General features: G+C 44.1%; 1 protein-coding gene across 1 annotated transcript in view; it reads right to left on the reverse strand.

Annotated features, from left to right (window-relative positions):
• TCF7L1 (transcription factor 7 like 1) overlaps positions 1-18,969 on the reverse strand; it is a 150,932-nt gene that overhangs the window by 7,810 nt on the left and 124,153 nt on the right. The window contains exon 4 of the mRNA XM_069495184.1: positions 16,079-16,162. Coding sequence (XP_069351285.1) covers positions 16,079-16,162 — 84 coding nt within the window. The remainder of the gene's footprint in view (positions 1-16,078; positions 16,163-18,969) is intronic.

Below are 18,969 nucleotides of genomic sequence, written 5' to 3' on the forward strand. Positions count from 1 at the left end.
GCTCAAGAGATTCTCCTGCCTCAGCCTCCAGAGTAGCTGGGACTTCAGGTGTGTGCCACCATGCCCAGCTGATTGTTTTGGTGTTTTTTTTTTTTTTTTTGAGAGATGGGGTCTCACTATGTTGTCCAGGCTGGTCTCAAACTCCTGGCCCCAATTGATCTTCCTGCCTTGGCCTCCCAAAGTGCTGAGATTATAGGCATCCAGCCCATATGGCTCTGTACCATAAAAACAGCTACACTTTATTAAGCATCCACACTACAAGGACAGCGCCAGGCATAATGTCTAGTCCTTATTATAATCTAGCAAAGAAGCTGTGATCATCCCCATTTTAGAGATGAGGAAACTGAGCTCAGAGAGATTAAGGGACTTAGCTTGGGACACAGCTGGGATTCACATCAGCTCTTCATGCCTCTCACAAACAACCGTGTTTTCTCTTGAACAATCTGCCTCCCCAAGAGCCTACTCAAACATATCTGTGAGAGAGAAAGCACATTATTTTTTGTGATAATAAGGTGAATGAGTTATAAGTGGAGAAAAGATTTGTTTAAAAAGATTTAAAAAGATGATTTGGAGGTGGCCCAAGGGCTGGAATTCCAAACAGCTATCTTCCCATGTGAACTTTTTCATTTCATGGGTTCCACGAGCCCTCTTCCCTTTCATATGGTTCCTGTTTGGTGCTCATGATGCAAACCCTAATCTGAACATTTCGTAGACGTCCTTTGTGCCAGACAATAGGCTAAGCAGAGAATTCAGACTGTTCATGACCACTACCACTAGGTGGCGCGCGCAAACGGCTGCGCCCTGCTGGGCAAACCGCATCTCACCTCCAACAGTGGGCTCATTTGAAGTTGCATAATAAATTTAAAACTGTTCATCTTACTGTGTCCACCTGTTCACTTATTGATTTTTGAAGCTATCTCCATACACATGAAAATATAGCACAAGCATAGCACAAAAAGTATAAAACAATTATTTTAAGATCAGATTTCTAGGAACCCAATGCATCAAAATTATTTTAGTATTATAAATAGAATAGAATTATTAACAAAGTGAAAGTAAATGACAGAAGAATCACATAGAATGATTGTAATTTAAAAAAAGATACATAAACTCTATGATAAAAAAGTACTTAATAGAAGCACATCAAAATGTAGGTAGCTGTTTGAGTGGTAAAACTATGGGTGATTTTTTTATTTTTTAATTGTATTGTTATTATTATTTTTTGAGACAAGGTCTCACTCTGTTGCCTGGGCTAGAGTGCAGTGGCGTCATTGTACTCACTGCAACCTCAAACTCCTGGACTCAAGTGATCCTCCTGCCTCAGCCTTCCAAGTAGCTGGGACTACAGGCAAACAGCATCACGCCTGGCTAATTTTTGTATTTTTTGTAGAGACAGGCTCTCAAGCTCTTGACCTCAAGCAATCCTCCTGCCTCAGCCTCCCAGACTGCTAGGATTACAGGTATAAGCCACCATGCCTGGCCTTGTTTTTATATAAAAAAATTTTTTTTCTAGTCAATGACTATATTTTTATCAGCCCCCTTTCTATATTATCTACTACTTAAAAATATATACGATGAATAAGAAATTTTCTGGCCGGGCGCGGTGGCTCACGCCTGTAATCCTAGCACTCTGGGAGGCCGAGGTGGGCGGATCGTTTGAGCTCAGGAGTTCGAGACCAGCCTGAGCAAGAGCGAGACCCCATCTCTACTAAAAAATAGAAAGAAATTATATGGACAGCTAAAAATATATATAGAAAAAAATTAGCCGGGCATGGTGGCGCATGCCTGTAGTCCCAGCTACTCGGGAGGCTGAGACAGGAGGATTGCTTGAGCTCAGGAGTTTGAGGTTGCTGTGAGCTAGGCTGATGCCACGGCACTCACTCTAGCCTGGGCAACAGAGTGAGACTCTGTCTCAAAAAAAAAAAAAAAAAAGAAATTTTCTAAGAAAGAAATACAACTTGTATCATAAAGCACTTAGAAAACACAATCATACCATCCTAACCTAGTCACTATCATCATTTTGGTACCTTCATCCAGACTTTCTGTGCATTGTTTTTTAATTTACATTTATTTACATCATTTATAGCCATCTTAAAACAAGAGATAATATTATGAATCCTGACTGCCCGTGTGCTGTGGCCTGAAGAGCTTTTGGCTCTTCAGAACCTGGCAAACTGCACTGAATGGGCGCAGAGTTAAGCACAAAGCAGGGAAATGTGAGTTGTATTTGGAAATCTATAGTCATCTAAATGCTCTGTGAGTTATTCAGTTCTCCATTAGGTGGCATCATTGCCTAGAAAATGAACTGGGAGGAAACCGTGGGAAGCAGATGTGGCTTCAGGGATTGGAACTGCTCTCTCTTTGGGATTAGGAATGCAAGGCACCTCTGCACACTTCTCAGTAGATAACCCCAGCACATGCACAAGTGAAGGCACAGGTGCAAGCTCGGCCAGGCAGCTGAATCCAGATCTATACAAAGAGCATCTCAGAGCCACCTCCGACCTTAAATCCTTCTGGCAAGTCCTACAGACCTAGCGCTTTCCTAGTCTAAGCGTTTCTTGTCTCTTTCAGTTTGTTTCTGTGGTTTCAAGCCAAAGCTCTTCTTTAAACTGGCTCCCTAGGAAGCATCGTGTCCTATCACTTTCTTTTTTTTTTTTTTTTTTGTTGAGACAGAGTCTCACTCTGTTGCCCGGGCTAGAGTGCCAGGGTGTCAGCTTAGCTCACAGCAACCTCAAACTCCTGGACTCAAGCAATCCTCCTGCCTCAGTCTCCCGAGTAGCTGGGATGTGCCACCATGCCCGGCTAATTTTTTCTATATATATTTTTGGTTCTCCAGATAATTTCTTTCTATTTTTAGTAGAGACGGGGTCTCGCTCTTGCTCAGGCTGGTCTTGAACTCCTGAGCTCAAATGATCTGTCCACCTCGGCCTCCCAGAGTGCTAGGATTACAGGCGTGAGCTACCACGCCCGGCCTGTCCTATCACTCTTGAGGACTTACTTTCAAGCTCAAAGTGAAGCCAACTCCATACAGTTCCTCCACAGACCCAGCATCCGCCCCTCCTCCATGAGTCACCCCCTAAAAAGTTCTTCCTGACTCTCCTCCAGCTGCCTCTCCTAATAACTTGTTTGAAGCCCTGACAAGGCCACCGACTCCTATTGTTCACTCACTATTGTCTTTTCTTCTTAACCCTAATCCAGAGATCAGAAGTACACGGGGCTTACAGTGCAGGCAGAGATGACCCTGAACTTTTACCATCACTCAGAGGAGTCACAGACTCACCAACAGTCTGCCCAAGTTTAAGAGACTCAGTTTCATTGGATTGCTAACTGTACGTAATTTTATATATTTAAAAACTCTGTCCTTTAAAAATTTAAAAAATTTTCCCACTTGTCGAGGCTGATCTAAAGAAATCACACTCAAATGTCTGTTTACTGACGGAGGCAACCTTCTCTTTGGGCGGCCAAAACTGTTTTCAAGAGACTATGTCTTAAAGCAGGATTCGGGGGAAAAGGAAACTAGAATTGTACCTAAAACATCACCCGTTCACAGCTTTGCAAATCCCCATGGGAGGAAAATAAGATTTGAAATGGCCATGAGTGGACCTGTTCTGCTCAAGACAGGGGTCCCTGCTGAGATTGCTCAACTGCAAAATGAGGGGCCTGAAGGAGGATCTCCAAGGACATTTTGGCTCCAGCTGCAATATTCAATATTATTCTGATTCTTATATTTGGAGATGATCAGCTGGGCCAGGGGTCTCTAAATTTTTTTGGTCACATGACCCAATTACTACAAAATGTCAGTTTTGCCATGTTCTTTTCTTGCTTGTGCTCTTAGTAATAGTATTTCAATCTAGGGTTTGTTGCAGGAATCTTTCCAAGCTACTTGTACATTTCCTGGAGGGTTATTTTAGTTAAAACCAAGCAACCTGCTCAGGTGCACTGAAGTATGCTGCATAAGCTGAAAACCAACAAACACGTGACGTCCCTGCTACTGATCACCCACAAGGAGGAGCTCCCAATTTTCCTCCAGCATACCTCACATTCCACACGATAAAGATGAATTTCTTCCTGATGTTTTTAGATTAAAATTTATCAATGATTTTTCTCCTCCCCTCCACCTGTAACTCCATGGAGCATGCCGTGCCTGCACTCCTTTTTGGAGCTCCCCACTTGGATTCACTGCTCAAGCTTCTCCTACAGAGAACAACTTTCTTCGCTCGCATCCATTCCAGGTCTCAGAAAGCTGTTCCTTAAACACATTCCTGGGATGCCTCCTTTCTCTCCCCATACACTGGCACACCACTTACCTAAGTGCTTCCTCTGCCTAGTGAGAACCCGCCGAGCACTGTAAGGAGCCACCCTGTTCCTCGAGTCTTCTCTGATCTTCCTCACATGCCACAGTTTCTGGCCACCTCACCATTTTCTGGCCACCTGTCTCTAAATTACCCTAAATTACATGCTCTTCCCCCACGTCTGTCTTAAAATTAGCAAACTATTCCAGAAGGAGCTGGTGAGTGCAGAAAATAAGGTTGAAAGATTTATATACAGTGGAAGCGGGGGCAAGTACGAACTTAATTAAAATTGGAAAAGACGTAAGTCTGCCCCTGTTCACACCCCCCCCCCCTTAGCAAATACTACCGCAAAGGCAAAAAGTAAGCTCTGCTCATTCTACTAGCCCATCAAGGAAAGGAAATCCAAACATGTCTCCTACACAGAATTTTCCTCTCCTGAGAGACATAAAACTTAACCCTCTTATTTACTAGTTCGATGTCTGTGGGGACTCTGTGGCAGGCACTGAGCCGGGGAGCCCAAGGGGTGGAGGATGACACAGAGGCAGAGGACCTGGGTCTCCCATGACATCGGTGAGCTGCTGAACTACCTGGCCCCGCAGAAGACATGGGTCAACAACAATAAATAAGGACACGTACTTGTGTACCTATGTGCCAGGCACTGCGCTAGGTCTTGCGGAGGCAGTAGAGAATTTTGTCTGTGTAGGCAAGAAACCCCACCCTCATGGCACTTACGTTCTAGCTGGGGAGACAGACCATAAGTGAGATAAACAAACAGAATATATATTGTATATAAATAAATAAAATATATAATTAAATAAGATAAAATGTATTAGATAAAATACATTATAATATTGTAATAAAGTATGAAAATGCTAAGGAGAGGCCGGGCGCGGTGGCTCACGCCTGTAATCCTAGCACTCTGGGAGGCCTAGGCGAGAGGATTGCTTGAGGTCAGGAGTTCGAGACCAGCCTGAGCAAGAGTGAGACCCCCGTCTCTACTAAATATAGAAATAAATTATCTGGACAGCTAAAATACATATAGAAAAAAAATTAGCCCGGCATGGTGGTGCATGTCTGTAGTCCCAGCTACTCGGGAGGCTGAGGCAGAAGGATTGCTTGAGCCCAGGAGTTTGAGGTTGCTGTGAACTAGGCTGACGCCACGGCACTCACTCTAGCCCGGGCAACAGAGTGAGACTCTGTCTCAAAAAAAAAAAAAAGCTAAGGAGAAAAGCCAAGTCAGAGAAAGCAGAAACGTAGAGGGGTGGGGGTGTTAAACAGGATGTAAAACAGGATGACCAGGGACGTCTCAGTGAGAAAATAACTTATGAAGTCATTTTCACAATGACCAAAGGAAGCAGGGAGCGAGACGTGTAGGTTGTGGGGAAAGGCTGTGGGGAAGAGCATTTGGGCAGGAGATCGCCAGTGCCGTGTGCCCGGAGCGTGTGGGGACCCACAGACGGCAGCGGACTGGAGCAGAGAGTAGAGAATGAGGAGATGTGTCAACAGATACTTTTGTAGCTCCTGATACGAGGCAGGCAGTGTGCTGCAGGCTATGAAAGATGCGAAGATAAATCAAGAGTCTCTGCAGGGCAGCAGGAGAGAGAAAATGTTCAGGGAATCGGAATGTGCCTTCAGGTCCTTCTGAGCTGTGATGTTTTTGAGGTCTTTGCAAGTTGGACACGGCATAGGATTCTTGGGATAAACCTTTCCCTATCCAAACCCTCCCTTTCCCACTGTGAGCTGGCATTAACGTGGCAAAAGAGAGAACCCTAAGGTTACCTTTATTTTTGTTCCTTTGGCTTGAACTAGCCTTTCCCCACCTCTGCATGGGTGCTTGAAATAAACTGCTTCTAAACCTTGCAATTCAATTTGTAGATGTCTAGGTGTGTGTCAATTTTCATTTAGTTTTATAGAATTCAGGGGCTCTTTTGATCCATAAATTCAAGTTTTTTTTTAAAGCCCAGTTTAACTTTATTGTCTTTTCTCATTTTCATTTATTACTTTAAAAAATTTTTTAGGCCGGGCGCGGTGGCTCACGCCTGTAATCCTAGCACTTTGGGAGGCCAAGGCGGGTGGATCGCTCGAGGTCAGGAGTTCGAGACCAGCCTGAGCAAGAGTGAGACCCCGTCTCTACTAAAAATAGAAAGAAATTATATGGACAACTAAAATATATACATACAAAAAATTAGCCGGGCATGGTGGCGCATGCCTGTAGTCCCAGCTACTCCGGAGGCTGAGGCGGTAGGATCGCTTAAGCCCAGGAGTTTGAGGTTGCTGTGAGCTAGGCTGACGCCACGGCACTCACTCTAGCCCGGGCAACAGAGCGAGACTCTGTCTCAAAAAAAAAAAAAAAAAATTTAATTTCAAAATATTAGGGGGGTACGAATGTTTTTGATACATGGCTTGAGTCAGGCATTTTCATGTGTTTTGATCTCTTCTTTAGGAACAGTATTTGTAGAATGGTTTTTTTACTGTCTCTTCTCTGTATCTATCACCAGCTTTCTCCTCAGTGTTATCAATGGCACAAATCGCACTTGCCACAATGTCAACTCTGATCTAGCTGAAGATTAATGAGCTGGGAGACATGAGTAAGAATTTCAAGGAAGCTAAAGCTCAGCAGCAGAAACTAAGGGAAGAACTGATGGAGGTGGAAAATCATCAATGCCTGCAAAAAACTACTAGGTGAAAATCTGATGAGAAACAGGAAATTTGAATAGCGTCAAAACCTCTCCCTACAAAGCATGTATTAATTACAAAGGGAAAAATAGTAACTTTACAGTGAAAGTTTTGGCAGACACCACCAAAACTGGCCAATCGAAGCTAACAGCACCAGAATTGGGGCAAATGGATTTGGTGGGCCTGCCTTCTGAGATGAGGCATGCAATGTTAGTGGTGTTCTTGCCAAAAATGCATAACCTGAATCTAATTGTTAGGAAACATCAGACAAACCCAAACTGAGGGGTATTCTACAAAATAGCTGGCCTGTACTTCTCAAAAAATGTGAAGGTCAAGACAAAGAAAGGCTAAGGAACTCTGCTAGATTAGAAGAGACTAAAGAGACACAACACCTTAAATGCACTGTGTGATGGTGGATTGAACCTTGGGCCAGGAAAACAGACATGGCTATCACTGACATTATGGGGACACAAGCCAAAAGTTGAATTTATACTGTGGGTTAGATAATAACATGAAATGTTATGTTACTTTCTTGATTTTAGTAACTGTACTGTGGTTATTTAAGAGAATGCCTTTGTTCTTAGGAAATACGACTAAAGGATTTAGGGGTAAAGGGTCACAACGTCTCCAAGTTACTCTCAAACTTTTCAGAAAATGATGGGTGGGGGAGAAAGAGGGAGAGAGGGGGAGAAAGGGAGAGAGAGATGGAGGGGGGGAGGGAGGGAGGGAGACGGGGAGAGAGAGAGAGAAGCATAGAGTACAAGGGCAAAATTTGAGAATCTGGACAAAGCATATGTGGGAGTTCCTTGTGTTATTCTTGCAGCTTTTCTGGAAGTTTAAATTATACCCAAATAAAAAGTTAGTACTGTGCATTAAGAATTAAAATCACTATCGGAGGTAGTACAGAGCAGCAACACGCTATGCTATGAGTTTGGGAGTTTTCTGGGTCTACACTGGTATACTGGTGAGAAGATGGAGAAGCTGTGTACAATTTTAAAAGGGAAATTCCAACAAATGTTTTTATTTGAGAACTAGCATGCTAAGCAACATCAGGCTTCTCAGCTGAAAGTGGGAGCAGAGAGACAGATGTTTTTTAGAAGGAGGGCATCCAGGCACTGGCTTGGCAATCAGTAATTTGACATGAAGCTCTCCAGCTTCTGTGGATGACTCAATTTGCTATACTGAAACAAGGGGTTTTACCATTATTAGTGTTGATAACGCCCCATGCCAGTGGTTCTCAAGGTCCAGTCCCCAGGTCAGCAGTCTCAGCATCACCTGGGAACTTGTTAGAATGCACATTCTCAGGCCCCACCCTACCACAACCTACTGACTCAAACTCTGGGAGTGGGGTCCAGTAATCTGTGTTTTAATAAGCCCTCCTGGTGATTCTGATGCCTGCCAGAGCTTGAGAACCATTTTTTTAGAAGTGGTTTTCACTATGGCTGCAAAGTTGGACTCACTTTCAGAACTTTTTTTCTTTTTTGAGACAGCGTCTCACTCTGTTGCCCAGGCTAGAGTGCCGTGGCGTCAGCCTAGCTCACAGCAACCTCAAACTCCTGGGCTCAAGCAATCCTTCTATCTCAGCCTCCCGAGTAGCTGGGACTACAGGCATGTGCCACTATGCCCGGCTAATTTTTTCTATATATATTTTTAGCTGTCCATATAATTTTCTTTCTATTTTTAGTGAGACAGGGTCTCACTCTTGCTCAGGCTGGTCTCGAACTCCTGAGCTCAAACAATCCGCCCGCCTCGGCCTCCCAGAGTGCTATCACCTGCAGAACTTTTAAAACTCCCAATGCTGAGGCCACATCTAAATTCCCTCAGAAACTCTAGGGTGGGATTCAGCAACCTTTGTTTTAACAAGCCCCCAAGATGACTCTGGTGCCTGCTCTGGAAAGGGAACCATCAACAGAATGATGAGTAAAATGCTGCCAGTGTCAAAACAGTCTTGGCAGGGTTCTTCTAATACCGAGAAGATGACAACCAAGGGAAATTCCATCTTGATCCTGCTAAAGATGTTAAAATATGACCGAAAGTAACTGGACAATGAGATTGTTAAGACCTGCGACAATAACTTATCCCTGTTTAGAATAAGTTTGGCAAAGAATTCTAAATGTTAAACAAAGTCAACAGACTGATATGTAGCCAAGTGTGTTAGGTTTTTAAAAAATTTATTTATAATTTTTAATTAATTTATAATTCATTCTTTCTTTCTTTCTTCCCTTGCCCCATCAGTATTTCACTTGCTCTTATGACTTGCTTTGACCAATGGAATACTAGTAGACCTGAAATAAAGTAAGAGACAGCTTTAAATATGCTTTTCTTCTTGTGTGTCTGCCATATGCCACACAAAGGACATGCCCAGGACAGTCACTGGTCCTGGGATGAGAGCCATGTGGAGAAGATCTGAATTCTCCCTTAACCTAAAGAGCCACTCCAGCTGACCCAGAGATCGATAAGTGGAAAAAAAGAAATGTTTGTTAATGTAAGCCACTGAACTGTTTGTTACGCAGCATTACCAAAGAAATAGCTCACTTAACACACAAGGTCTACAAAAATATTTTTTGAGAAATACAGAGACGTATAAAGACTGACACCATACTCCAAATTTGCTACCTAGGATTTGTTATTATGGTTTTTTGTTTTGTTCTTTTTTCATAAACATCACAGAAAGTTAAATCTTGTTAAAACACTCCACTAGTCCTATGTTCCTCCCCACTTTTCAAGGGCAGCTACCATTTAAATGTTCTCATTCTTCTTTTTAAATATATGTGCTTTACAGACATTTAAAGTGAAATAAAATTAGAAAGACCGACAATATCAAATGTAGGCAAGCATGTGGAACAACTGGAACTTTTATGCATTGCTGGTAGGAATGTAAAATGGTACAACCACTTTGGAAACACGTGGCAGTTTGAAAACAGTTTATAAAGCAATCCCAGGGTGGGTGCAGCGGCTCACTCCTGTAATCCCAGCTACTCAGCTTGGGCAACAAAGGTAGACTCCGCCTCTTTAAAAAAAAAAAAAAAAAGCAATCCTTAGGTATTTACCCAGAGATATAGAAACTTATTTTCACATAAAAACCTGTATGTGAATATATTTATGTAATTGTATTAGATTTTGTATATTTATAATATTTATTCATAATCACCAAAGTCTGAAAACAACCCAAGGGTCCTTCAACTGGTGAATGGATAAACAAACTATAATATATCCATATAATGGAATATTAGCAACAAAAAGGAACAAATTATTGAAACACTTAACAGCATGGATGAATCCCAAATGTATCTTGCTAAATGAAAGCTGGACTCAAAAGGTTAGATACCTCATGATTCATTTATATGACATTCTGGAAAAAGCAAAACCATAGGAACAGAAAACAGGTCAGTGGTTGTCTAGGGTTGGTGGTGTGGAGGAGTTGACTACAAAGGGGCACAGGGAATTTTAGGGAGAGAAATGGAATTTGCTAAGGGCTAAATTGTGTCCTCCTCCAAATTTATGTGTTTAAGACCTAATCCCCAGTACCTTAGAATATGACTGTATTTGGAGATAGAGCCTTTAAGAGGTGATTAAAATAGGATGAGCCTCAATCCAAACTGATTGGTGTCCTTATAAGAAGAGGAAATGTAGGAACACATTGGTATTTTGTGATGGCAGCCCTAGCAAACTAATACCGATTCTCATCATCAGGAAGTGATTCTTATATCACTTCCTGATGATATGTTAGGTATTTGCTACTGTAACAAATACTTAAAAATGTATAAGGTGCTTTGGAACTGGATAATGGTCTGAGGTTGGAGGAGTTTTGAGATGCATGTTAGAAAAAGCATAGATTGTCTTAAAAAGACTGTTGGTAGACACATGGGCACTAAAGGTGTTTCTGGTGAGGCCTCAGATGGAAATGAGGAACATGTTATTGGACTCTAGTGGAAAGATGATTCTTGTTATTCAGTGGCAAAGAACGTGGCTGAATCATATTCTACTGGTTTGTGCAAGGTAGAACTTGTGAGTGATGAATTTGGATATTTAGCAGAGGAGATTTCTAAGCAAAGTGCTAAAGGTTCAGCTTGGTTTCTCCTTACTGCTTATAGTAAAATGTGAGATGAGAGAGATAAATTGAAGAAGAAATTATTACGCAAAAAGGAATCAGAACTTGAAGACTTGGAAAATTCTCAGCCTATCCATATTATAAAAAAATGAGAACGTGTGCTCTGGAGAGAATCCCCAGGATGTAGCTGGGCAATCTTATGATACAGAGAGGACAGGTATCACTCGTAGATCCAAACCACCACCTCAGTAGAAATACTGCACTCGTGGACTGAAAGGGACAAAGATGGGACAAAATGAAGGAAAGCTGTCAGACTTCTGGGATTCTGTAGGATGGACTATCTGGTTGCAAACATATGTTATCCTTTAAGGAAAAGAAAGAATGACCCCCAAGGTGATTCAGAAGGTCAGTCTGCTGCCCAGGGCCTCAGTGGCGGGTCTGCCCTCCTGGTGGGCTGAAAGGACAGAGAATGGAGCCCAGAGGGATTATTCCTGAGCCCTAAAATCTAATGGAACTCTGCTGGCAGCCTGCCAGCCCATCCTGCAGATTTTGTATTAGCATCTCCACAATTGTGTGAGTCAATTCCTTATAATAATTTTTTCCTCTCTACAAAAACAAATCCTGTTGGTTCTGTTTCTCTGGAGAACACTGCCTAACGGAACTGTTCAATATCTTGATTGTGGTGAACACATGACTGCATGAGTTTGTCAAAACTCACAGAACTATACACTTGGGTAAATTTTACTATGTGAAAATTACATCTTAAAAATGAGGGGAAAAGTATAAATTGTACATAAATATATGCACAAGGATGTTACATTTAGCTGGAAACCATCTATGTCCACCAGTTTAAAAAAATGTTTAAATAAAAGGCAACCAGGAATATAGAGGTGGCAAAGTTTCAAAACTGGTAAATGTTTATTTCTGCCTTTGCACTATCCTCATCTACATTTGTTCTGAACACCTTCCTCTATCTCGACCTCCTGATACCCTATGTTCTCCCCATCCTTGGATTCTGGATGCTCAGCCTGACAGCTAAAATTTATGTTTTAAAAAGACCCTGAAAATCTGACCACTTTCCAAAAAATGGAATTCATTCATTCTAAACTTTTTGGAAAACTGCAACCATTTCCAAATGATGTGGAGTATTTGTCTCCTGGCCTTTGGCCCCATCTGCCTGTCATCCAGTAGAATTTATTAGACATCTACCTGGACAGGAAGCATTTTAGTTGTCATATAGATATTAAGTTACAGATACACATGTACACATGTACACACACACACACACACACACACACACGAGTCTGAAATACTCTATAAAAAATGTTTGCGGGTTGTGGGATTATAGATCTTTTTCTGTCCCTTCTGGCATTTTTCCAAGTGTTCTACCACAGTTTATGCATTACTTTTATGGTTGCAAAAAAAATTTTTTTAACTTAAAAAAAAGGTTCTGAAAAGGATTGGATCTGGGGTAAAGAGGGGTATAGATGGGGTATCAATCAACCTTTTACCAGACCACTTATTCTTCCATTCATTCAACAAATGTTCCTTGAGCATTATGACAGGTGCTGGGTAAACAAATGCGAACAGAGCAGATGCGGTTCGTGTCTTGGTGTTGGTTTGCACATATTTGTTCTGGATGGCTGGGCACAGTGCTCCTGGGAGAGACTGGAGGGGAAGACGGGCCGGGCACATGGGGCCATGGTAAGGGTCTGCAAGCAATGAGATTACAGTGATCGGATCTTACAAATAGGTACTTATAAAATATTGTTAGTCTTTAGAGCTGTTTTAAAGAGGTAAAATCCAAATTATTAAATACCTAACTCCACCCTGCACCCTGGCCCAGTTATGACTTGTTTATACACACTTCCCTGATAGACAGCTTCTGCATGACTCCCTAAATCTCTGCAAGTATGCAGGCCGTTTCCTTCATTAACTCCCAGGGCAAACCTCATCTTAAAGTATTTCACTCCTGATTCTAAATGAATTGCATAATCTCAAGTGTTCTAATTTCTCTAACACAAAAGCTAGTGCCCAAGCCTCTGTGACTACTTCCCCAAAACCGTCAGGTCCTGCTTATACCACTAGCCTAGAGAGAAACCCACACCTAGTAAACTGGGATGTCTTTATCTCCTTCCACTTTTTCCCCCGATTTGTAATTACTACAATGATTCTCAACTCTGGCTGCCCCTTAGAATCTCCTGGGGAGCTTAAAAAAAGCTAAGATACCAGCCCCACCCCAGACCAATTAAATCCTATCCTTGGGGGATTAGACCGCTAAATTCTATAGGCTCATTATCTCTATTACCTTTGCAATCTGTCCATTTGTTCTGGCACCTAATTCAGGCTCTCATTACCTCTTAGTTTTGCTAATTAAACAGTATTTTCATTGTTCTTTCCCTCTAATTTAATAACAGTGGAGGTAGCGGTAGCAGTGGTGGTGGTGGTGATGGTGGTAGTAAGCAAATAGTTATTGAGGGCTTACTTTGTGGTAGGCACAATTCTAAACTCATTTCAATACACTGGCCCATTTTCACACAACAACTCTATGAAGTCAGTCTCTTCTAATCCCCATTTTAATAGGTGAGGAAACCAAGGCAAAGAGAGATGAGGTAATTTGCCTGGAGCTGCACAGATAGAAGGAGGTGGAGCTGGGATTCAAACCAAGTGTATTATACAGCCTCCAGCGTGTGTGTCCTCCTCCCCAGGTAACTCAGGTTTTGCTGCTACACATGTACCTCTCAGAAGTTGGAATGAGATGCTTTGACTCTGAAATGGAAAATGGTGGTCTCCTTCCAATCTATTGAATTCCCAATTACTGCTAAGGTGTTCTCCCATAAAATTTCCATAAACTTTTGAGGTCTGGTTCTGCTTTGGTATATTAGAGTACAGATTATGATAATATATAATGTATTAGAAAATTATCCATTTTGCTATCTGTGATGTAATGGGGTAATTTACATTCATGGAGCAACAATCCACGCTCCTCTGTCCTTAGACAAAATAAAGGACCCTTGCCCCACGACAATGCTGAGTTATTTATTGCAGAGCACACATTTGCAATGGTTAGATGTTTGTCTGGCAGTTACAGCTGTGGGTGTAGAACCTTTTTGAGAGTTTAGGGATTTCATATATTTTTCTGTCACTTACACTGAGATAATAAGTGATGACAAATAGCTGACTTATTTGAGGAAGAGAGTCTAGAAAGAAAATGGAAGCTTAGAAAGGACAACAAATGGATACTGTGTATTAACACGGTATCTTGGAGCCAAGGAAAAGAAGATTACAGGAGGCTGAAGGTAGTAAATACTGTCAGATGTCAGCTGTGTTGAGAAAAAGCAGGAGAATGATTGGAGCTGGTTATGAGACGGCGGCTGGAGAGCCGAGCGGGCTGCAACGGATGGGCAGAATAAGCGATGTGGTGATGCAGCTGTGAGAGGTCAGGTGGTAACATTAGAAGGGAAATAGGGTGATGCTCACAGACGGAAAGCTGAATACAAGGCTTTGCTTTTACTTTTCGGAGATGGGTTGCTCTGAACAACAGGGAAGATGGGAAACCCAAAGTACATGCGCTAGTTTTTAAAGGGAAATCCCTTCCTCACAAGTAGGTGGAGATGAGATAATTCGCAGAGAGATAATATGTGGACAAAAGAGAGGACAGAGGACCCAGCCATCCCAGGGTCTGCTGGAGGGGACTGGGGGGAAGAAAGAGATTTGAAACTGTTAGAGAGAGACAGTGCTGGGTGGTTGGGGTGGGACAAGCTAGGTTTGTCGCAGGGCAGATGGGGGCCAGGCGTCCTCCACCTGGGCTGACTCACACCACTAGAGGGCACCTGCCCCTCATACTCGGCCATCCCAGGTGGGACTCTGGGGGCCAGGGGCACCACCCTGGCTTATTCCTGAGTGCCTTGGTGCCTGGCCACAGAACCTGGCCCCAAGGCTTTACACATCCTAGGCAGCCTGCTCTGGGTGTCTGGCCCTGTCACTCACTGTCCCCTACACTGTCATTTGCGCCTGCCTCCCTGTGGAGGGCTGTGACCATTGCCTGAGAGCTACACATGACATCCCGTTGTAAACCACCAAGGGCTCTGCCACCATGCGAGCCAGTCCTGTGATCACAGGCTCACTGCGCTGTTCTTCACTTATTTTTCTATGCATACGCTCCTTTTCTTCAACTAGACTCCAAGCTTTTAATGAATAAGGATCATCAGTGTATCTCAAAATGTCCTAGGAAATGAAATATTTATATGTCTGGGATTTGCTTCAAACCCCCATGTGGTTGGAGGGGGAGTATAGGTGAAGGGAACACAGGGATTCATTACATAATTCTCTGTACCTTTACACATCTTTAAAACTTTCCAAAAGGATAGAAGAGCCTCTTCAACTGCTGCCTTGCAGCTCCGAGGGAGAAGAGGAGACAATATTGAATGAGACAAAGGCCACTCTTGCCCATGCAAAGTGGGCAGAGGGGTTCAGATGGCAGCGGGGAAGGATCTCGGGCAGGCTTCTGTGAAGAACCAGGGTCAACAGCTAGGGCCATGGGATTGGGGGGCGGCATTTCCAATCATACAACATTCAAAGTGGTATGTGTGTCTGTGTTGAGGTGTGTACAGATTGTTTTTAGAGATGGGGTCTTGCTCTGTCACCCAGGTTGGAGTGCAGTGGTATGACATGGCTCACTGCAGCCTCCAACTCCTGTGCCTCCGCCCACCTCCGCCTCCCAAGTAGCTGAGACTACAGGCATGTGCCACCATGCCTGGCTAATTTTTAAATTTTTTTTTGTAGAAACGGGGGTCTCACTATGTTGCCCACGCTGGTCTTGAACTCCTGGCCTCACGCAATCCTCCTGCCTTGCCTCCCAAAGTGCTGGTATTACATACAGGTGTGTGTCACCATGCCTGGAATACAACCCAATTGTTACCGCAGATCACTCAACTCTTCCTTGTTGCGCTCACACGTTTGAGGACCCCATCAGCTTCAGGAAGGTGGAGGAAGGCAGTAGCATGGGACAAAGCCAGCGACAGTGTCCCTTTGGTGCTTTAAGGCAAAACAGACTTACCAAGTGTGCTGGCGATGGTGACCTCGTGTCCTTGACTGTGGCGCTGGAGGGGACATCGAGGAGGGGCCATTTCATCTGCAGGTACTGCATAGGGGACAGAAAAGACAAAGCAGTTGGTGAGATGAAGCCTCGGAAGTGCCCAAAGTGAGCAGAGACAGAGTGAGGTCCCCGGCGATCCAGGGAGGCCTACCATTTTCACTCCACACGCTTGCACTGGGCCAAATTCCAAATGATTGTAATAGGCGAGAGCACACATTTATAAACGCCACCATCACTATCCCCTCTGTCATTCTGGGGGGACACAAATGACAATTAAGCTGAACTTTAAGTAGGGGAGAGAAGTGATATGTTCCAGCACAATCGATCAAAGCATTCAAAGACCCTACTGGCGAGGCTCGAGTCCTCTCTGCTCTAGTCACAAGACAAACAGCAATCACGGAGGAGCAGAGGCTCCCAAATGGCCACCGTGCCCGATGCACTTCCATCTCTCGCAGTGCCACACACAATGCTCCCTGAGAAACAGCCTCTTGAGAAGTAATGATAAAAGCCACTGCCTGACACTCACAGGTCATGGGTAATATCTACCTATCCTCAAGGATGCTGGTCTTTACTTCATTACAGTGTTTCTCAACCTTGAAAAGATTACTCGGTACCCCACTCTTTGCAAAAAACCCAGACCAAGCAGTAAATCCCTAACACATGCACACACCCGCACCAGGGCATGGCACAGCCCTTGGCAGGAGCCTGGAAGGGGTGAGTAGAGCAGCAGTTAGGGGCACTGAGGTCCAGCATTCACGGGTTCAGGTTCTCACTCTGCCAGTGTAGGCTGCGCGGACCCCGGACAGGTGACTTAATGACTCTGAGTCGTGGTTTCATCATCTGTAAGGCAAGGCTGTTATCACTTACTTTGCAGGTTGTTAGAAGGAATAGGGACAATGTCAAGTATTGAGCACAGTGCCCCACATGTCTGAGACATTTGATAAATGGCGCCTATTATTTTCATAAGCAAACCATTAGTCTTTGCCAGGAGCAAAGGCACACATGTTGTCTTAGTGTCAACACTGACAGGGTGTTTCTGGGCAGCAGAACAGCCAAGCAGCCTCTTTGAAGGATTCCTGAGAGTACTTTGAGAATTAAAGCTCTCATAGGAAGTGGTGGCTCCACGAAGAGTTTCAGAGTGAAACGGAAAGAAGTCTTTGAATCATCCCTTGCTCTGGTCATCCAATTACAGGAACACAAAAATCACGATCTGGCTTTGCGGTACGTGCATGGGAGCAGGAAAGTGGCTGGGCAGAGCCCTGATGGCCCTTGCTTGTCATCCACTGCCAGCTTGACTTGAGAGGCAAGGGCCGGGCTTTCAAAAAGGTGTCCATGGGCAGGACTCACAGCTCAAGGTCACGTGTGCCACAGGCCAGCGAGTGGCCCACGTAGTAGGTGGGATGGGCCGTGGAGGCCAAGTGGGAGGCGGGAATGAAGTGGGCCTTGGGGGCCCTATGAATAAGGGACCTCTGGGCCTCCAGACCCTGCACCCTCCACCCCCCGAACAGGGTCTCGTCTCTGTCCCTGTCCTCTGCTGACCTCCTCAGCCCCACCCATCTCTTGTCCCTACCCAGAGCCTACACTTTCTACATGAATTAACTGGGATTTCCGTGCCTTTGGCAAGTTAAAAGCACCAGGACAAATATTGGTATCATTAGAACTCATTTCGACAGTGAATGTTTGCTATACCTGCAGTTTTCAAAGCATCTTCACCCCCAGGACCCAGTTTAATCTTCACAACAACCCTGCTGCGGCAAGTAGGGGTGACTATCCCAGATCTTCAGATGAGCTCATGGACATAAACATAGGCTAAATGGTTTGCCCAGCTTTTAAGTATGTGAGCTGGAGCCAGAGCCTAGGTCTCCTGACTTCAAATCCCACACTTTTCAGGACACTATGAGGTGTGAAGCTTTTCCTAACACCGTCTTCATCAACACCCCCCCCCCCACACTCAACCTTGTCTTTGCTCTGAGGGGGTTATCTCTCCTTTTCATCTTGCACAGGCCTGGTCACCCCAAAGCTGAATGAATCTACACATGTCCATGTTCTCCTGTAGGGTTACTTGAGGTGGCCTGAGCTTACACTCAAGGGCTAAACATCACACTGTTTTTCTAGAAGGAACAACCTGAACATTTGTGTTTTGTTTTTAAAAATTGAGCTACAATAACAAATATCAGGCACTAAAGAGAAGTGTCCCAAAGCCATCCCCCTCAACATTAAACATGATAGAAAAGTTCCTAAAATCCATCAACTGCACCCATATCTGGTCCCCATTTAGAGTCACGGGGACACACATGCTGCACTGGCTAGAGTGCTGTGGCATCCGCCCAGCTCACTGCAACCTCTAACTCCTGGGCTCCAGCGATCCTCCAGCCTCAGCTTCCCGAGTAGCTGGGACTACAGGTGCATACCAGCATGCCCAGCTAATTTTTCTATTTTTGGTAGAGACGGGGTCTCACTCTTGCTCAGGCTGTTCTTGAACTCCTAAGCTCAAGCAATCTTCCTGTCTCGGCCTCCCAGAGTGCTAGGATTACAGGCGTGAGCCACCGTGCCCGGCCCACTCTTCATTCTTGGCTTCCCAGGGATGTCCTCAGATCATACGGAGGTTGCTCAAGGGAATGTGAATCCTAGCTTGGGGCGATGCTAGAGTTTTGGGTCTGTAATAGTACTATAAGGTGACCTTATGTGCCGCTCACCATAGCTGGCTTGTAGGACTGTAGCACAGGGTTTCCCAACCACGGCGCTGTTGACAGTTTGAGTCGGATAATTTTTCTGTAATGTTTAGCAGCATCTTGGCCTACCTACTAATTGCCAGTAGCTTCCTACCCAGTTGTGATAATCAAAAATGTCTC

Source organism: Eulemur rufifrons, chromosome 19 (genome assembly GCF_041146395.1).
Source record: "Eulemur rufifrons isolate Redbay chromosome 19, OSU_ERuf_1, whole genome shotgun sequence".
Taxonomy (NCBI): Eukaryota; Metazoa; Chordata; class Mammalia; order Primates; family Lemuridae; genus Eulemur; species Eulemur rufifrons.